Here is a 17,439-nt window from a genome sequence, read left to right on the forward strand (position 1 = left end):
GTGTCGCATATATCCTCTTAATTCACAACAGAGAATAGCGTTTGTCATTTGCAGTTATGTTACTTACTTTTAACAATATCCAGAATAGCAGGTATTTTACATATGCATGCTTTCAGAAGCACTGTCGTTTTCTGCAGCTTTACCCTTTACCTAAATTGTATTGTAAAATTACAGAAAAAATTTAAACATTCACTTTAGTTCTGTTTCTCTCTTCTACAAATGCATTCAAAAGATAAAATTAATCGTAACTGTCTTAGTGAATAGATGATAGAATAGTATGTATCTTAATAAGACACAGCTGTACAGTCTGCTTTATTGGTGAACTTTGTGTTGTGATTTATAAACCAAAGAATAGAAATTCTTTACTGTTTAAGTAATGTTTGTGCTTTTTATTTTGCATTCATCTGTGTACCTTCCGTGTACACCCCAACGTCTTGCAGTTTTTATGGGAACTGTCAGGGAAACAACTAACAAACATTGTTAAACTGTTTCTAGAGAACAGGTTTTTAATATATGCTCCAAACTAATTTTTGCATCCAAAGGAATTACTTAGGATTTTCTTTCACATCGTGTAAAAGCAAAAATAATTCTGCATTGACCTGTGGCTTGAGGTAGCATTTCTTAGTATTTTTCTTAGTATTTTCAGAAAATGTTTTGTTTGCTCTATTGTTTCCAGGCACTAGGAACTAGGTTTCCAAGCTTTTAAATACATTTGGTAAAACTATTATCTCTTTCTCAGAGTTTTTATCACAGCCTATACTAATCCAGTCACTTGGATTAGGTGTTCTGATCCTCACTTAACTATTAGGCAAATTCATTTCTGTCAAACATCCAGCATTTTAAATGCTCCCCCCACCCCCTCCCGTTTCCACAGTCTCAGTGCTACAGTATGTAGCCTTAATGCCACTTTAGATAAATTCTGCAGTTGTTTTCTATTCCACTTTATCCTGGATTAGGATCTCATCCTCATCACCAATTTGTTGTGGCTTTACTTCTTACACAGTACTAAAGGCATGGGGAAGCCGTTGTGGGACAGTTAAGTATCAGATAACTTTGCTTAATGTTAAGTGTATCTGAGCTAACTAGCCGTATTCAGTACGTTCTGATAAAATGGTGATAGCATCCTTTTTAGAAGACTACATGACTCCCAAACTGTTTAAAAACCCATAACTGAATTTCTGCACATAGCAGCACTATACAAACAGAAGGATGAATTTGTAATAATCTGCTTTCCATTGTGTATGAGTTCTGTCTTTAATCACACTTATGCATATACGTTCTGATTCAAAGGTACTTTGCAATTACTACGGGAGGAGTGCACAGAATGGATAAGTAGCTTTTCCATTACCAGCATTGCAGTCGATAGGCTTACTAAACCAGCTGGAGTAGAGGCTACACATTTTGTACACAAGCATCTTTTCTTGCATTCTTCATGCCTTCTAAGAACAGTAAGCCTCTCAAAGATAGAACTGCTCCAGGAACAAAGCTTTACCTAAATGATATACCCCCTTTTTTCCTAACTGTGGTTTAGACTTTCAGTGAGTCTGTTACCACTATCAGTGAGAAATTTGGTTCCACTAAAGTGGTTTAGATACTAATTCAAATGCAGTTAAAACTTTTTTTCTCCCTTTAATCTTAAAATATATGGTATTGTTGTGCAATTTTGACTTGTTTATTGTGTCAATAAAGCTTTTGACTGTGCAAATCCTTGAATTGCATTTTTCTTTCGTAGTTTACACAATGAGTGACAGGCTTTTAAGCAACTTAAACAAACTTCTGCTCGAGTTTGGTAGGTCATTACATCTTTTTTAATTAATAATAACTAATGCAGTCCATATAGTGATGTTTTCTGCTTTAAACAGTTATATTAACTTCAAAGAAATTTATAATATTAAGGTTTTGATGTTTGCCTTCATAATGTTTTGTTAGCTGTGAGGTTATGGAAAGGGGTACTAACAGCTATTTAATAGTAAAATTGCTATTTAGATATTTTGTTAAATTCTTTGATAATCAGTGTTTGTGCAATTAATGCTGCACAACATACATTTGTTTCACAGCACAACTCATATATATGTGTGTGTGTGTGTATATATATGAAAAAGTGTTTATTTTCTTCTTAGTTTTCCAGCTAGAACAAACTTCTTATGCTAAGGAACATGTGATTCAACAGATAAATTGTGAGTAGTGATAAATTATAATTTTATTAGACATTGAACACACGGCTTTTGTTTCATTAGTCCTGGTACATGTTCTGTTTCAGGGACGGAAGCAAGCCTAATAATGAAAGCTGTCCCATGTCCTGCCCTCACCCTACCTCATCTTTTGCCATCAATACTTGCTCATTCTCCCTAGCAGACTTTGCTTTTGCTTGCGACTTTTAGCTAATGCTGTTCAGCTGTCTCATGGACAGCCAGTTTCATGCTGCGCCATTTCCTGCTCTTACTCTGTAGCTCCTCACAGTCACTGGCAGTTCTTTGATTCAGCTGTGCTTGCTCAATACATCTGCCACTTGCCTCCCTTTCTTTCTTCATGTTTTTTGTTCTTTCCAGATTTGGACCTCTGCCTCGCTGCTTCTTCTCCTTTCTGTTTTCTTAAAATAATGAAAGTTCTCTCAGTTGCTACTACCTACTCAAGCCTGGTTCTTCTCTTTTGCAATCAAGCAGCTGGTAATTTTATTTGAAATTCAAAACAGTAAACCCAATGAGAAAGTCTTGCTCTACGTCAAATTCTTTTACCCCAGGACTTACAGGCAGCATAATATTATGGACTTAAGTCTGGACTGATTTTTTTTTTTTACCATGCTACTATGTGGAATCACTCACTCAGGAGAATAGTTGTGGTAAACTATTCTTTAGACAATCTGAGGACATCTGTGCTCATCACTTGTACTTCATAGGTAAATAGTGAAGCTCATAACCTTCAGGAAAAAGAACAAGACAGAATTCTGGTCTAATTGGTGTTCCTCTTGATGGCAACATTTCTAATAATCTTGACTGATACGTCCAAGCAAGTACTTACTCATTAAGAAGATTATCAATATTAAATTGAAACATCTTAAACATTAAAACATCTGTAACACTAAATCTGGTACACCTAGAATTCTGTTTTAACTCTTCAGTCACATAATTGAACCTTAGAGTCGAGGTTTTTCTTAACATTTATGCAAGCTTATGGTAAATAAGCATGCTTTTAGGGAAAATCCAAAGGCTGTGTAGTAACATGGCATAGCTATTTGCGTGTTCAGTTCAGAGATACCTAAATATGTGTGAACTCACAACCAACACTCAAACTTTTAAAAGTTTGGGTTAAATCTTTCAAAAACTTACTCAGAAGTAGTTCCACTGATTTAATTTTGTCTTTGTGTGAGTATTACTTGGCAGAGGAACAGTTGTAGCATTCAGCCTTGGACTTTTAGTGTGAGATTCATCAGGCTTTTTGGCTAGAGTCCCTTTATAACAAGTGGAGGGAAATAGGCACTTTTAGGGTGTGATTTGTCTTATCCTGAAGAAAGAGTTTAAAGTAGGTTAGATAAAGTCAGCTTTAAAAAATGTCCGCTTGTCTCCGCTGAGTGTAGCTGTAGCCATGGGTGTCTAGTTCTGAAGCAGGTGCCTGCATTGTAAAGTTGGGTGAGATGGATCTCATCCACAAGGTCCTTGCGAAAGCAAAGGGTGAATAGAACAACTCACACTTGTCACCGAAGTGCTCATCTAGCAAAAATACTACATGAAATGTTAAGTGTATAGCTTTACTTATGTAACAGATATTTTGTTAATACAGTTACGTTATACCTTGGTAAATCTCAAAATGTCATCTGCAGGATACTTCCAAATACACCTGTTTTTTTACAGAAATGAAGCATAAATCAGTTGTCCAATAGTTATGCTTCATGCTAAGTAAAGGCAAGTTACTGATTTAAGATATTGAAAATACTAAGATACTGAAGATATTCAGGATAACTCAAGATATTAAAATACATTGAGAATCTTTTGCTTTTCACTGTCTGATGTTTCTCTGGTATAAATGCAGCTGCCATTGAAAGTGAATATATAACAAATACTGCAAAACCAGGCCCAAACTTCAGGATGACCTGAAGGTCTAGAGCAGTAATTCAAACAACACAAGACACATCTCGCATAACTAAGATGCCCTTCCCGGTTAAGTAGATGAGAAGGGCAGGATGTCTGTGATTGACTTCTGTTTAGGGCCACCAACTTTGGCATATAGCACATCAGGGAAGCAGTGATGGCAAGGGATGATTTGGCACTAATAAATCTGAAACCTTGTATGAAAAAATAAGAAAGAAACAGCACAGAGAAAAAAAATGTGCACCTAGTTGTGCTCATTGTGTTGCAACATGAGCATGCATGATAGCTCTCACAGCTTTTACTGGTGAAAGAGAACACTGATCATGTTCATCGATATGGATTCTCTACTAACCACTCATTCGGAAAATGTTATCAGCTGTCTGCTGTTAGAAAAGGCCGAATTAAGAATCTGCCTTAAGAATCTCTGCCAATATCGTAGTGCTTGAGGATTTGTCGTTATAATGTATTTTTTTCATTAATTAACCTCTGTCTCCTATATTAATTTATCATACATTACACATTCCCACCTTGAGTAAGTTCCCTTTTTATTTTAATTTCTCTGTTTCTGTTTCTAGTGATAATTTACTTATATGCCTTTAGTGATGTTTTTATTTTTCCCTTCTTGTAGCCAGCTTTCCCATTCAAAACATTTGTGTTTCTGGACTTCTGTAAAAGAAAACAAATGTTTGAAAGAGACCTTTATCTCAAGCAACTTTTGTACTTCAATCAGTCTCCCCAGTTGCAAGCATTACCGAGGGCAAAGTGCCTTACACTCTGGTTTCCCTGTATACTGCTTCTAGTATCTGCAGACACTGTGGACTGCAAAAAAAAGAAGGGTCAGCTCTAACTGTTGAGTGCTTTGCTTTCTACCACTAATAGTTACTTCAGTTTTATATAGACTGGGATGCAGAAACAGCACAAATAATTTTTTTCTTCCAAAGTCAATCTCACAATATTAGATGATAATTAAGGTACTTGCCACACAGCTGAAATTCCCTAAGTTTTTACTCACTTTGTTGTTGCTTTGCTTAATTGCAGGCTGTCCACTCATCTGGCACTATTGAGATTAAGTATTTTGAAAGAAATACTTAATCATTCTGAATGTAGACTTTTTATTTCATGGATATGTTCAAAATACATATGCTTACTTTTTTATTTTTTTTTAATTTCAGTGTATACTGTAAAAATCACGGAAAAAAAGAATGAAATCGCTAGGTTGCAGGAAAATATAAATAACAGCAATGATGCAATTGCTGATTTGCACAAGCAAAATGAGAGTAGTAAGGAGAACTGTAATGCGTAAGTATAATATAGCCTGAACTTTGGGTTATGGATGGCATTAAGAAAGTCAGTGAGGAAGTAGTGTAAAAACATGTATGTGTGTGTTCTGACAGGAGTGATGTTAAAACTCTACTATTCTCCTATTTTTTTCAAGCTGCAAATCATCAGGTACAAAAATTGCAGTATTACCCATCCCCTGAAAAAGGAAATTATAGAAAAACAGACTACATTTAAGTTTGTTTTAGTTTTTAATTAGAATCAACAGTTTTCAGAGATCACAGGTACTGTCTTTGCAGCATGCTAAAGTATTCAAGTAGTAAGGTAATAGAAACATAATTTTTCTATATTTGGATGCACCTGAGTTCTGTCAAATTTGAACGTTATTAAGAATACTGTTCAAAAAAAGTTTTTTTTAACTAAAAAAAGTTAATAACTATCAGTGACAATAAGGCTCCATTATGTTCTTTGTTTAATTCTGAATTTGGCTTCCTGAAATCGAAGCATCTTTCTATTCTTTGTTCACAACATGTTTCACGTTACCTTTTGTTCTATACATATTCTCTCCTAAGATGTGTCATAACTGCCTCTACATACAGATATGTGTGTACTTCTACTAGCAGATTTTGGTATAATTTTTACTGCAGACTGCAAAATTGTTCTTCTAAGCATACTGTTTTGATGAATGCAATGGGCTGCAGTTCACAGTTTTCTTCACAGAAATTTTTCTATCAGATTATTAGTGCATGTTTTAAATGCAGATCACCTTTGGATCTTAGTAAGTAGAAGTTTCTCAAGCAAGGATCTGGCTACAAGGCGTTTTTTCTTACTGAGATGGAATGTCTCATTTTTAAAAATGGAAATCTCAGGTGTTTGCAAGGGTAGCTAAACAGGTAAATCTGTATTTGACAGTACAGGGAGTTTGGCCCAGACGATATAATCCTGTCTTTTCATTGCAGCGTTCATCTCTCCACAATCTGTCTAGTTCCTTGGCAGTTGAAGTGATGATTTGTTAGCAAATTCTATCAATTTTGTTTTCTTGCAATTCTATACCTAAAGATAAGTACTTGAATAAAAATGTTTATAACATAGATTTGAAATTTTTTTTTAGGATGTGAATGGAGAATGTGGGTGTTTCTAAGAATAAAAAGAGAAGTAAAGATAGCATTGGGGTCCTTTCTAGGTTTATTTTGAACTATCTGAAAACAGAAGAAAGAATGGAATCGTTAGAGAATGAAGTAGGTACAGTGGCTAGCTGTTTGAATCAATTGCCATACCATACTGATTTGCTGCTTTATCCTAAAAAGAGTTAGGAAAAGATTTGACCTTAACAAGAAAATTCCAGTTTTCCTTTACATTAAATTCTTGCCTCCAATGCAGTATAAAATGAACACTTTTGTAAGTTTCTGAAACCATTCACAATACTTCCTTAGATATCTTTTGAAGTTGCAAATCTATGTGCAAATCACAAACTGTTAAGTGATGCAAATAAAGAAATAAAAAATTAAGGGTAGAACTAAGGATCTGATCTAAATTTTAATCATTGAATTCAATGGGTTTTGGCTCAGGTCCCACAAAGGATAATTAATGGCATTAGTGTAAAGAGACTGAAAATGAGAAGTGACTCATTAATGAATACGTGTATTCATAGAAGGACAATGCTTGCAGAAGAGTAGAGACTTTGTGTCTTAAATTATTGAAAATGTCATTTAACGACATACTGAAAACTGCGATAAACAAGCCCTAGCTATAAGATCAGACAATTAGAGCACTTATGTAGTAGAATCATCTTAAACTTCTAAAATTTATTCTAGTTGATACTCCATACATACTGGACATGATTCGAATGTTGATTTTGTAAATTCAAATGTTGTTTTGGAGTCACAGTCACCCTCATAGTTGACTAATTGCCAGTAATGTTCAATAGAGTTCTCAAAGAAACAACTTTTTGTCTGGATTACTAGACATGGCAAGAGTGTTGAAGCATGTTTGAAGACTTTGAACAAAATACAGAATTCTTGTATTCAACAAGTGTACAGAAAATATGATATATAAGACAGGTGTATTGGGATACTACTGTATCCAATAAAGAAATCCATATTGGTCTATATAACAAAGAACTGAAGGCACAAAATGACCAAAATGAAATACATATTTTTAGACAAGTGATGACATTTTTCTAATATTTATCTTCTTCAGTGATTCAAACTAGAAATGTTGATCCCAGAACAATAAGAAGTGGTGAAATACTGCTGATGGAACCTATTCCAATTTTATTGTTTCTCTTCTATTTTTTAAATTTGGGTTCAAGGATGGTGAGATTTCATGGAAATAAAAAAAAAATGCCAGATGACCTCAGAATGTTGCTAATTTGGAAAAGAAATTGTTGTCTTGTCCCGCTAGCTAAACTACAGGATATTTTTATTGCTTTCAGATTAGTGTGGGTAAAGATTTTTTATACCCTAGCTGATGAAGGGAGGGACAAATAAATGGGATGATAGCTACCAAGAACCTCTGTGACACAGTGATGCATTTAGCAAACTAGTAGATGAGCTACTTGAATCCTGTATACCTTGTTGTGTTTACAAAGCAGTGTTCTTGTACTATGTGTTTTTTGCACGTCCGCAGAATAGATGTGAACACAAAATGTAACGCACAACATGGTTTGTACTTTAATTAATAAAAGCTCTATGACTTTTTCATAGCTTGTTTTTTTTTCCTTCAAAGAAGGGCATGGAGTTTTCTGAGTAGAAGATGATCACAGTGTTTGTGTGCCAGTACATTTTTATATAAGTGTATAAGTATCTTGGTTTCTACTTTTTAAAAACCTGACCCTTTAAAAATTCAGCTTTCTGCTGAGTTTGCAGTAGATATGGTGAAGTAGCATTTTGTAATTACCTTTTTAATCACCAGTGGTGTCAAACAATTTATGCCAATAGTGCTAAATTTCCTGAATGGATGCTGCAATTTCTCATTCAGCTTTTTTGTTGACAAACTTCATTGCTGTTTTGAATGTTGATTATATGTTGTGTTGTCTCACCACCTGGAGTACATTATATTTTGTTCAAGGTTATTGGACTTCAGTTCAGCAAATTGTCAGGTCTTTGTTCTTTATTTATTTCCTTGGTGGAAATTGCATTGTTAGCTGTTACTGAAGCCTCTATTTTATTCCACCTTTGGAGTGATCATCCAAATGCACATACTTTGTGTGATTGCATGCTACAGACCCTCCGGTTTTGAACCATGGGGCATACTCAGATCCAAAAATGACCTTTACTTACCCTACTCATGAATATGCAGTGCAAAGTCCCAGCTGAAACCAGGACAACCATACATCTTCAGTTGCTCTCACCTGTCCCATAATGAATTATTTGCTTTGTTCAATTGCAACCTTGTTCTGTATTGCCATTTCTCCCCTCCTCCTCATTGATGTAACTCTTTAAATGTAATTGTATTTCTGCTGTTCCAGATTCACCTAGTCTCTTCAGGCCTTATGGATTTTTCCTTCTTCTATTTCTTCAATGTTTAGCTTTGATAGTATCTATGTATGTGTTCCTAAAATTGGGTTTTGTGTGTACATCTCCTAGGACAGACAGATAGTTCCACTCAGACAAACTTCATTGTAGGTGTTTGTGTTGCCTTAGGGTAGCTTGTATTCTGGACAAAAGCTGAATTTATAGATCACTTTAAGCCCTGACTAGAGAGAGGATGAGCTAATTCTTTCTATACAAGGTGCCCTTGGAGGGAGCATATGATTTTTTTTCATCAGAAATAGGATCTCTGTCCTACTCTAGCCCAGTCTGTTCAGATGATTCAGCCCAGCATGTCAGAAGTTGCCTGTTGACAACTTGTCATTAGAGGTTATTCTCTCTGAACGAGCAGAGTGCTTGTCAGTAGCACATAAACCTATTTAGCTCAGTAGACTTAAGTAATTTTTCTGTTCTTTCCTTCACCTCACAACACTTTGGTGTCTGTTAAGTCTTATTAAGGTATTACTTGCTGTTTGGAGGCTCCATGCACCAAAGGTTTCTGAATTTGTTTCTTACCATCTTTAACTGAGCAACATCCTGGCCATTTGTTCAGTTACAACTTTCTGTGAAAATGTCTTTTCTGATAGCTGTTACCTCAGCTGGGAGGGTAGGAGACACCCAGCCCTGGATGGCTCATGCTCCTTACACCATCTTTTTTCAGGCAGGATGCTTCTTTTTAAAGATCCATTATATGCCTCTCCTAAAGACCACATCTGAATTTCACTTGAATCAGAAAGTTTATCATCTGCATGTTTTTCTAAAGTTCCCACATCCAAGGAAGAGGCATCTCTAATACCTGGATGTTGAGAAAGTACTATTAGTTTACTAGTTGTAAGTCCTTCATGTATTCCCTGAAGATTCTGTGCTTTCAGTACAATCCACAGCATCCTGCTGTAAGAAAATCACTTTGGTGGGCTGCATCATAGCTCTTACATTATAAGAGGCTTGTGAAATGAGAAGAACAACAAAAAATGGATTAATTGTGTTTCAGGGCCGTAGGGGAGACACATGAGAGGAGATCCAGGCTAAGCATTACAGAATGTGGACCCATCAGTTTGCTCTAGAGGAATCTAGTTATGAGCTGGGTACGAGCCACTCAGCACCTCTTGTCTGGAGACCGGTTTCTGGAATGGGTGCATTTAACAATGTAGACATACTGTATAGCCACATACCAACTGCATGAAATATGAAAATATATGTGGATGATGACTTAGAGGTGGAAAAGAATGTAACTTCACGGCAACTGAAGCTCAGTTCTCGTCTGCCATTAGTTTATTATTAACTATTAGCTGGCATGTTTTTCTGAATCTGAGTTCAAATGTAGTCAGTAAGAGGTGGTATGTGGACCTGTGACTCCAAACTGCTAGGTCAGTGCTCCCAGTGTCTGGACTATTGCACTGAAAGACAGCATCTCTTTCTGGCTGTTTTCTGAGCAGGACTTGCTTAGCAAATGGAGGAAATTCTGAGTTTGTGACTGCTGCTTGCATTTAGGTATGAGATAGGTGCTGGTGATATCGATGAGAATGAAGCTGTGTGCTTCTCCAACAAGAAGATCATACATATCTAAAGGATTTACTGATGGCGCTGTTCTGAGTACCTAATATGTGGACTTAGATGCCTAATTGATTAGCATTAGGCTCCAAAAATTTGTGAAGCTCACTCTATTTATTCCTTAAAAAGTGCTTTATAATCTTTGTTAATCCTATATATATATTTTCTTGAATTTGCAGCTTTAAAATCTTAAGAAAATAAATGTATGCATGTAAAAGCTTTCTGTACTAAACTCATTTATGTTTTACTTTCAAAACATTAAGTAAATTATTTGTTCTAGTAAGCTAGCTAAAGTAACTTGATGTCTTAATTTCTGAATGGCTTTTTATTAGGAAAGGCCACTTATATGCTTTCCTTTTTTTTTACTTTCTCCACAGCTGGAAGCCCACCTATGTAATTCTTAGCAAGCATGAAGAATATTTGAAAAATGAACTTGAAGCTTTACAAGAAGCCACAGAAAATGAGAGGTATCTATGATCATGTGAGATGAGATTTCTAGCAGTAGTACTTATTGACCTGTTTAAACTGATCAGCAAAGATAGTGCAGTCTGCGTGAAAAAGTTGTTGTAAACTTTTCAGGATAATATAAGTAACTGAGTAATTAAAAGAATTTTCAGTTTATATTATTATGAGGTCATATGTTATTTTGTAGTTACCAACGGAATAGGGTAAAATATGTCTTGGTCAAATTCAATTGCTTCCCAAATGACTCTTATAATTTTTTAGAACATTGTTCAATCACCTACAATTTCAAGAAAAGCCCAAGAAATAAAAGCAATGAATGTTTCAGCTTTGGCAGAAATATGAAATATCAGACCATATTTACAAGAGCATACATAAATTCTGTCTATGAATGATTTTTTTGCCATTATTATGACATGTCTTCATGTATACTGTGATTTCAGTAGTTTCAAATATTCAGGTTTGGGAAGACTTTTTTTAAAATACACAGATTTTATGTTTTTTTCAGAAGCATAATTTAATTGAGCCTAAGCATTTAAATTCATATATGGACTAAGTAAGATAACAACTAGAAGCATTTAGATAATTTTATGCTTTTCTTTTTTTGTGCATATGAATTGCATCTGATCATTAGAATATACAAATCAAGGTTTTGTATACTGCTGTATATTCTTCAAAATAACCACAAAGCATACAAATTCTATATTAGATCCTGAAAAAAAGGGTGAGCGGCTCAGGAAAGCCTGGTCTAAAACCATTTTAAGACCAGTTGTGAGTAAGATGCTAGTCAGTATTGATTGCAAATTCAATTCTGTTCAGTAGGCATTTCAGTTGTTTCATCTTCAGTAATTAGATTCTGCATTTTAAAGAAATGATTAGTTGTGCAATGTAGCTGCCTACATTCAGTGGAATAGAGAACAGTCCCTGAAGATTTTCACTGAAATGTTCAAAATGCGGTGTGCCAAGTTAACCCTCTGAAGTTCTATTTAACACTCAGGTAAAATTGGTCTTCATTTTAGAGAGGCTGCTCACCTTTACTGATCTGCTTGTGAAGGGGATGAGGTTGGTTAGCCCTATGGTGAAAAAGTCATGGCAGACCCATCTAGATATCTAAATATAATTTAGAGGTGTAACTTTAGGTAATTTAAAATGTTGGCTTTGATTCTTTTGTAAGTGTTCTTTTTGCCAGTTGTCCAAGACAGCAGAAATTGCATGCCTGATAGCCTTTAATTAACTCAGTAGCTTATATGTCTTCTTCCTGTTCAGAGCTCTATATTTGGTGAAAAATAAGGCTAAATTGGCTTTCTATGAGTATATGATTAAGCCATTTTGGCTTTCACTAATTTGAGCTGACAAGCCAAAGAAGCATTACTTTTAAATTGCTTCTTTAGATAACTAGTTTCAGTTCCAACATAAAAGTGTTTGATCTGTTTTCCTGAGCTTAATTATAAGACATCATGACTATAAATCATACAATAAATTTAATTAATGTATTTTACAAAAGTGGTCTCTCAAATATAGTCCCTCTGTACCAGAGCATTTGATGATATATTCAAATCAGCAAGATGTACCTTCAGCAAATTCTAAATATTTAAATTAGGAAGAAAAATAAGTACATTTAGAACTTTATGCGCTGAATGTGCTTTTTAGCCAGGCATTTGGGGGCACTGAGGACATACTGCTTTAGATAGGAAGATGTTTTAAAACAAGATGGGCAGATCAGTTTGCATTTAATTAGGCACTTATTATGGAGGTTTTAAAAAAGTTCCACATTTTTTTGTTATTATTCATTTAAGAACATATAAAAACGCTTATGTGAACTGGTAGTTCCTCCTGAAAATAAGTGATACAAAGAAGGAAAGAGGAATAAATAGCTATCCACATAATGTTCAGAGGTTTTGTGAGTGCTGTCCTTTTCCCATTGTCATTAGATTAAAACTTTTTCTAATGGCTTTAACATGAACAGTGCTGAATTCTAAATAGCCTATGTTTAACTGCATGAACTGGAGGATGTGAATTACTGAGGAAAAATACTAAAAATAGTGACAATTTCTCAAGACTACTATACTATATTATATAGGGCCATAAATATTAATCTGTGGAAAATACATTTTAGGAAAGGAATATAAAGTTTGAGGATTATTTTCAGAAGCTTGAAATGCACCTGTTACAACAAATTATTTTACTTATTTATATTTTTTAAATTTATTTGTAATGCATTCTTAATTATATATCAGCAAATTTCTTTGTTGCTCACTTATTGTTTGTAGCATCTATTAAATTAAATAGAACTGAATATTTTCCATCTTTCATACCTGGGAAATTTTGTACAGTATACACAAATATTCAGTAAATCAAGAAAATTAGATTCCTGAGACCACCTGTGTAGAAAAACAAATCTATTAATGTAATTTTCTACATGAAGTTTGGGAAGTGTCAATTCCTTGGTTTCACAGTGTTGATCTATAACTTCTTTCCCCTAAACAGGTGTATTGAACTTCAGTCAATTTAACAGCAACTAGTGCCTGGAGTGTAGTTTTATTTGAAAATTAAGAGCTTTCTCACTTTTTTCCCCCTGTGAATTTTGTTTTCCTTTTGTAAGACCAGAAGATTCTACTATTGAATTTCGACACAAATTTTTCTCTCTTCCATTGCCTGGGCTAGCCAGCGGGCAGCCAGGAGTGTCTGCCTTTCAGTCATGCTGCATTTAAATGATTAATAGCAGTTTGAGATAAAACGTGTTCTTTAAAGAGGAATACTGTATGCTTTGCAAGCAGTGAGAGTCGTTCCTTAATGTAGGCTTTATTCATGGTGCAGGCAAACAGGTGGGTCTCTGGCTTTAGTTGCTATTATGCACCATAATTTGTTTCATAAAGGAATTTCTGGCTAATCTACAGGTGTACTAATGAATTAATATTTTTAAATTTACCTCTCTCTATTGTTCACATAACCTTTTCCTAGATGATGACATTTCCTTCACCTTCTGTGATTTTATATTGGCATATTCTAATATCAAGCAACTTTGTGTAATATTTCTTTCTCAGTTAAATGACTAGTCTGCGTTAATGGTACATGCTGGATGTCTGTAGCTGTGATATCTCTTTATAAACATATGCCATCTGCATAAATGCTCACCATCAAACTCTTAGTACGTATTTTGCATATGCCTAAATTTATCTTTTTTTTGGGAATAAGGAGCACAGAATATCAACATTTGAAAAAAATGACATCTTTTAATTTCATTTTAAGCAGTTATTAAGCTTTTGCTTTCAAATGCAGAGAGAAATATAGTTACTGGGCACTGGTTGTTATGATTCATCATTTTAAAAACTATTAATAGTTAAATCTGGTCTATGTTGGAAATACAGACTTCCTGCAGGTCTATACTTAGATTACCTGTGTGTGACATTAAGAACCAGAAACAGTTCCTTGATTGCATTGTTAGTTATTCAGCTTTCCCAAGAGATACTACTTTTGTACTGGAAATTACCTGTAATAAAAGTTATGCCTAGCAGCATTATTAGTGTAATAGAAGACTCATCCCAATGCGATAGTTGAATATTTGATCTGTCATTAGCAATTTATCCTCCAAATTCCTTGCCTGAGTGAGAAAACCTGAAAAAAAAAAAAGTCTTTCCCAATGTAGTCACTGTCATTGATTTAACACAAGAGGATGGCTGTTCTGTGCAACAGCACTTCTCCTTCTCTTCTTTCCAAACATAATATTGATCAATTTTCAGCTTTCTGTGATGAGTTACATCCTATTACTTGTTATGGTATTTGTTTGGTTTTATAGTACAATTTTTTCAAAAGCCAATTTAGAGTTTTAAAAATGTCATGAACATTAACTGAGGATACCTACCTTAATAATTTGTAGCTATGTACTCACATGATGTCAGTGAAATTATATTAGTGTAACAGTAATTTAGAGGGCAGTCCTACAAGAAGCTGAGCATTCTGGCTCTTTGCCGGTTAAACATTTAAGTGTTTGCTTAACCTTAAGCATGAATAGTTCTATTGTTTTAGTGTGACTAATGTGTGTGTTTAAGGCTTCCCTGAGTCAGATACAGATTACTCAGCATCTCCTTGGTGGCAGCTCTTAGTCCAGTGATGCATCAGGCTGCTCTAAATATGGGATGCGAGGCCAATTCTCTTTTACTGTAAGTTTGATACAGCTCCACCGAAACCGGTGGAGTTGTGCCAATATACACAAACAGAGAATTTGGCCTGCTGTGAGTTTCGTGATAATTACACAGGGAAAAAACATTTGTTATCTGCCAGGCTGCCTTTGAATATGGTATGGTCTACATTCCTTTCAGAACAATGAGGTTTGACTGTTTTGTACATCATGAGTGTATTCTTTGTTACATACAGCATAGTCTTGAAAATAGCTGGAAGATAAAAAATAGAGCTGAATAGTGGTATATTAAATATAATCCAACTTTTTTCCAGGGCAGCAGCAAGTCTAATTGAGCCGATGCCGTAAATTAATAGGTTTTTTCTTATAAACAATGGCTTTGTGTGAAAAAAATTAAATTACATGTATTTTTATAGGAAAATGTATCAGGATTACATAACACAGTATAAAGAGATTTTGAAGCAACACCGGGAAAAATATGCCGAAACCGCTCTTGCACAGGAGTATTACAAAAAAAAGAAAGAACTTGAAGAAATCCAAAACAGAGTTTTGAAACAGTCTGAAAAATATAAATTGAAAGAAGATGCTTGCTTGGATATTCTTGGTACTACTATTATCAATGCTTTTACAGTAGAGCCTGTTTGTAGTGCACTGCACATTAAAAGTGCTGTACAGAAATCCTCTAATTAGTTTTCCACGGTTTCTCTTAAGCTAATAAAAAGGTCTTTTTGTTACACCATTTTTAGGAAAAAAAATCTGTAGCAAATGGAGACTTTGAACAAGAATTAGAGTATACATACTAATATTCTTTCCTCCAACCCATGAATGTAATGGGGAGAGGTTTGCCATTGGGCTTCTTGGGGTAAAAAAGTCCTAAAATTACTTTAGAACTAGCCTCTCAAAATTTTAAATTTATTTTTCATATGTTTTTTAGTGCTGTTTTTAATGGCATTACTCTCTGTTATACTGCTGTTTCTGTTATGTATATTAAGTAAAGATAAGTGCTCCGGACCTATTAATTTCTCTTGTATTTCTAAAGAAAATTAGATTTGTGAATTAATGATCTGAAATTAATTTTTATTTCTGCAGAGCCTGTTCCTTTTAAATCCCTAAATGATTGGGCTTTACAGATGTATCCTTGATTTGTAGTGTTTATGTAGGTGACAGAAAAGAAAGTTTATATTTACCTTTCACAACTTTCTATTAGAAAGTATAGTCATCATTTATATATTTATGTTTAGAGTGGCAGCATTAGCATTTCTCTGTAAGAAAATTGAAGGTCAAATAATACTCTTCAGTTGAAATTTATGGGAGCATTTTGAGGAAAGAAAAGAAAATTTCACTTAATGACATATCTGTAAAAATTCTTGATTAAGGAGGAGAAGCCTAATTGAAGTTTGAAGATTTGTTTAGGAAATGTAGATTTGTCAGAGCTTTCTGCACCTCTAGCATTTGCGCTTATGCCATAGAGGGGTCAGGGATCTGATAGTATCCCTTGCTTGAAAAAAGTAATGTTGCAATCTATATTCCATAACATGAAAGTGCTTCTTCGAGGCAAAAAACACAGGAAATGTTAAAGCTTGCTGCAGTTGCTACGCAAGAATCCACTGAACTACAAAAAGAAGCAGAGGAATTAGAAATGAAAATTAATTATTTAAAAAAGGTAACTGTATTTTAATTTTATTTTATATAAATACTTCTTATGTATGTAGTTATATATACCACCATTATATTTTCTGAAACATAAAAATAGTAGTGTCTTTTCAAGCACACAGATCAACAGGATGATTCCAGTATTAGTAATTACATTTCTATAGCATCACATAGGTTTTCTTAGAGAAGAGAGGTCCATGAATGTAAAGGCTCTTAAAGCTTACTTTCTATTGACCTCAGTTTACACCATAATTTCCGTCAAGGTACTATGTCATGGTGACTTTCGTGCTAGCTCAAGAGGGCCAGAGAATACACTTCAAAATATAGCAGGGCCATTCCTTAGTGAGTCCCAGGGCTTAGTGAGTCCCAGGGCTTGAGTATACAGCTTTCACAGGCCCTACTGGTTTTTAAGGTTTTGTTAATATGAATGCGTTTAACTAAATATGCTTTACAATAAGAATCATGTAAATTCTGCCTCCTTCCCCCCCCAAATGTGTGGGTAGATAATACTCAGAGGTAAAACTGGCTGGTTTTAGACAGGAGATCAAGATAGCTCCACTGACTAGAAGAAGCACTGATTCCAAAGGGATGGTCTTCCAAAAAAAGGACTTTGTCAGGACAGCATTTTGACCCACTCCTCTGCTAGGTGGTAAAAGGTCTCTCCTAAGCCTGCGTAGCCCAGTAGGCCAACCTTGTAAAGAGTTTGGTAAGTTTTTATAGTATTGCATCAGGACACTTTTAC

The 17,439-nt window shown here is 34.8% G+C and overlaps 1 protein-coding gene across 1 annotated transcript in view; it reads left to right on the top strand.

The window, feature by feature from the left end:
• Window positions 1-1,740: 1,740 nt before the first annotated feature.
• Window positions 1,741-17,439, top strand: part of C5H14orf39 (chromosome 5 C14orf39 homolog) — a 31,592-nt gene continuing 15,893 nt past the window's right edge. Inside the window, exons 1-7 of the mRNA XM_050898451.1 lie at window positions 1,741-1,789; window positions 2,121-2,177; window positions 5,258-5,384; window positions 10,822-10,911; window positions 15,461-15,648; window positions 16,134-16,176; window positions 16,587-16,707. Of these exons, the coding sequence (XP_050754408.1) occupies window positions 1,741-1,789; window positions 2,121-2,177; window positions 5,258-5,384; window positions 10,822-10,911; window positions 15,461-15,648; window positions 16,134-16,176; window positions 16,587-16,707 (675 nt within the window). The remainder of the gene's footprint in view (window positions 1,790-2,120; window positions 2,178-5,257; window positions 5,385-10,821; window positions 10,912-15,460; window positions 15,649-16,133; window positions 16,177-16,586; window positions 16,708-17,439) is intronic.

This window comes from Gymnogyps californianus, chromosome 5 (assembly GCF_018139145.2).
Source record: "Gymnogyps californianus isolate 813 chromosome 5, ASM1813914v2, whole genome shotgun sequence".
NCBI classification, from domain to species: Eukaryota; Metazoa; Chordata; class Aves; order Accipitriformes; family Cathartidae; genus Gymnogyps; species Gymnogyps californianus.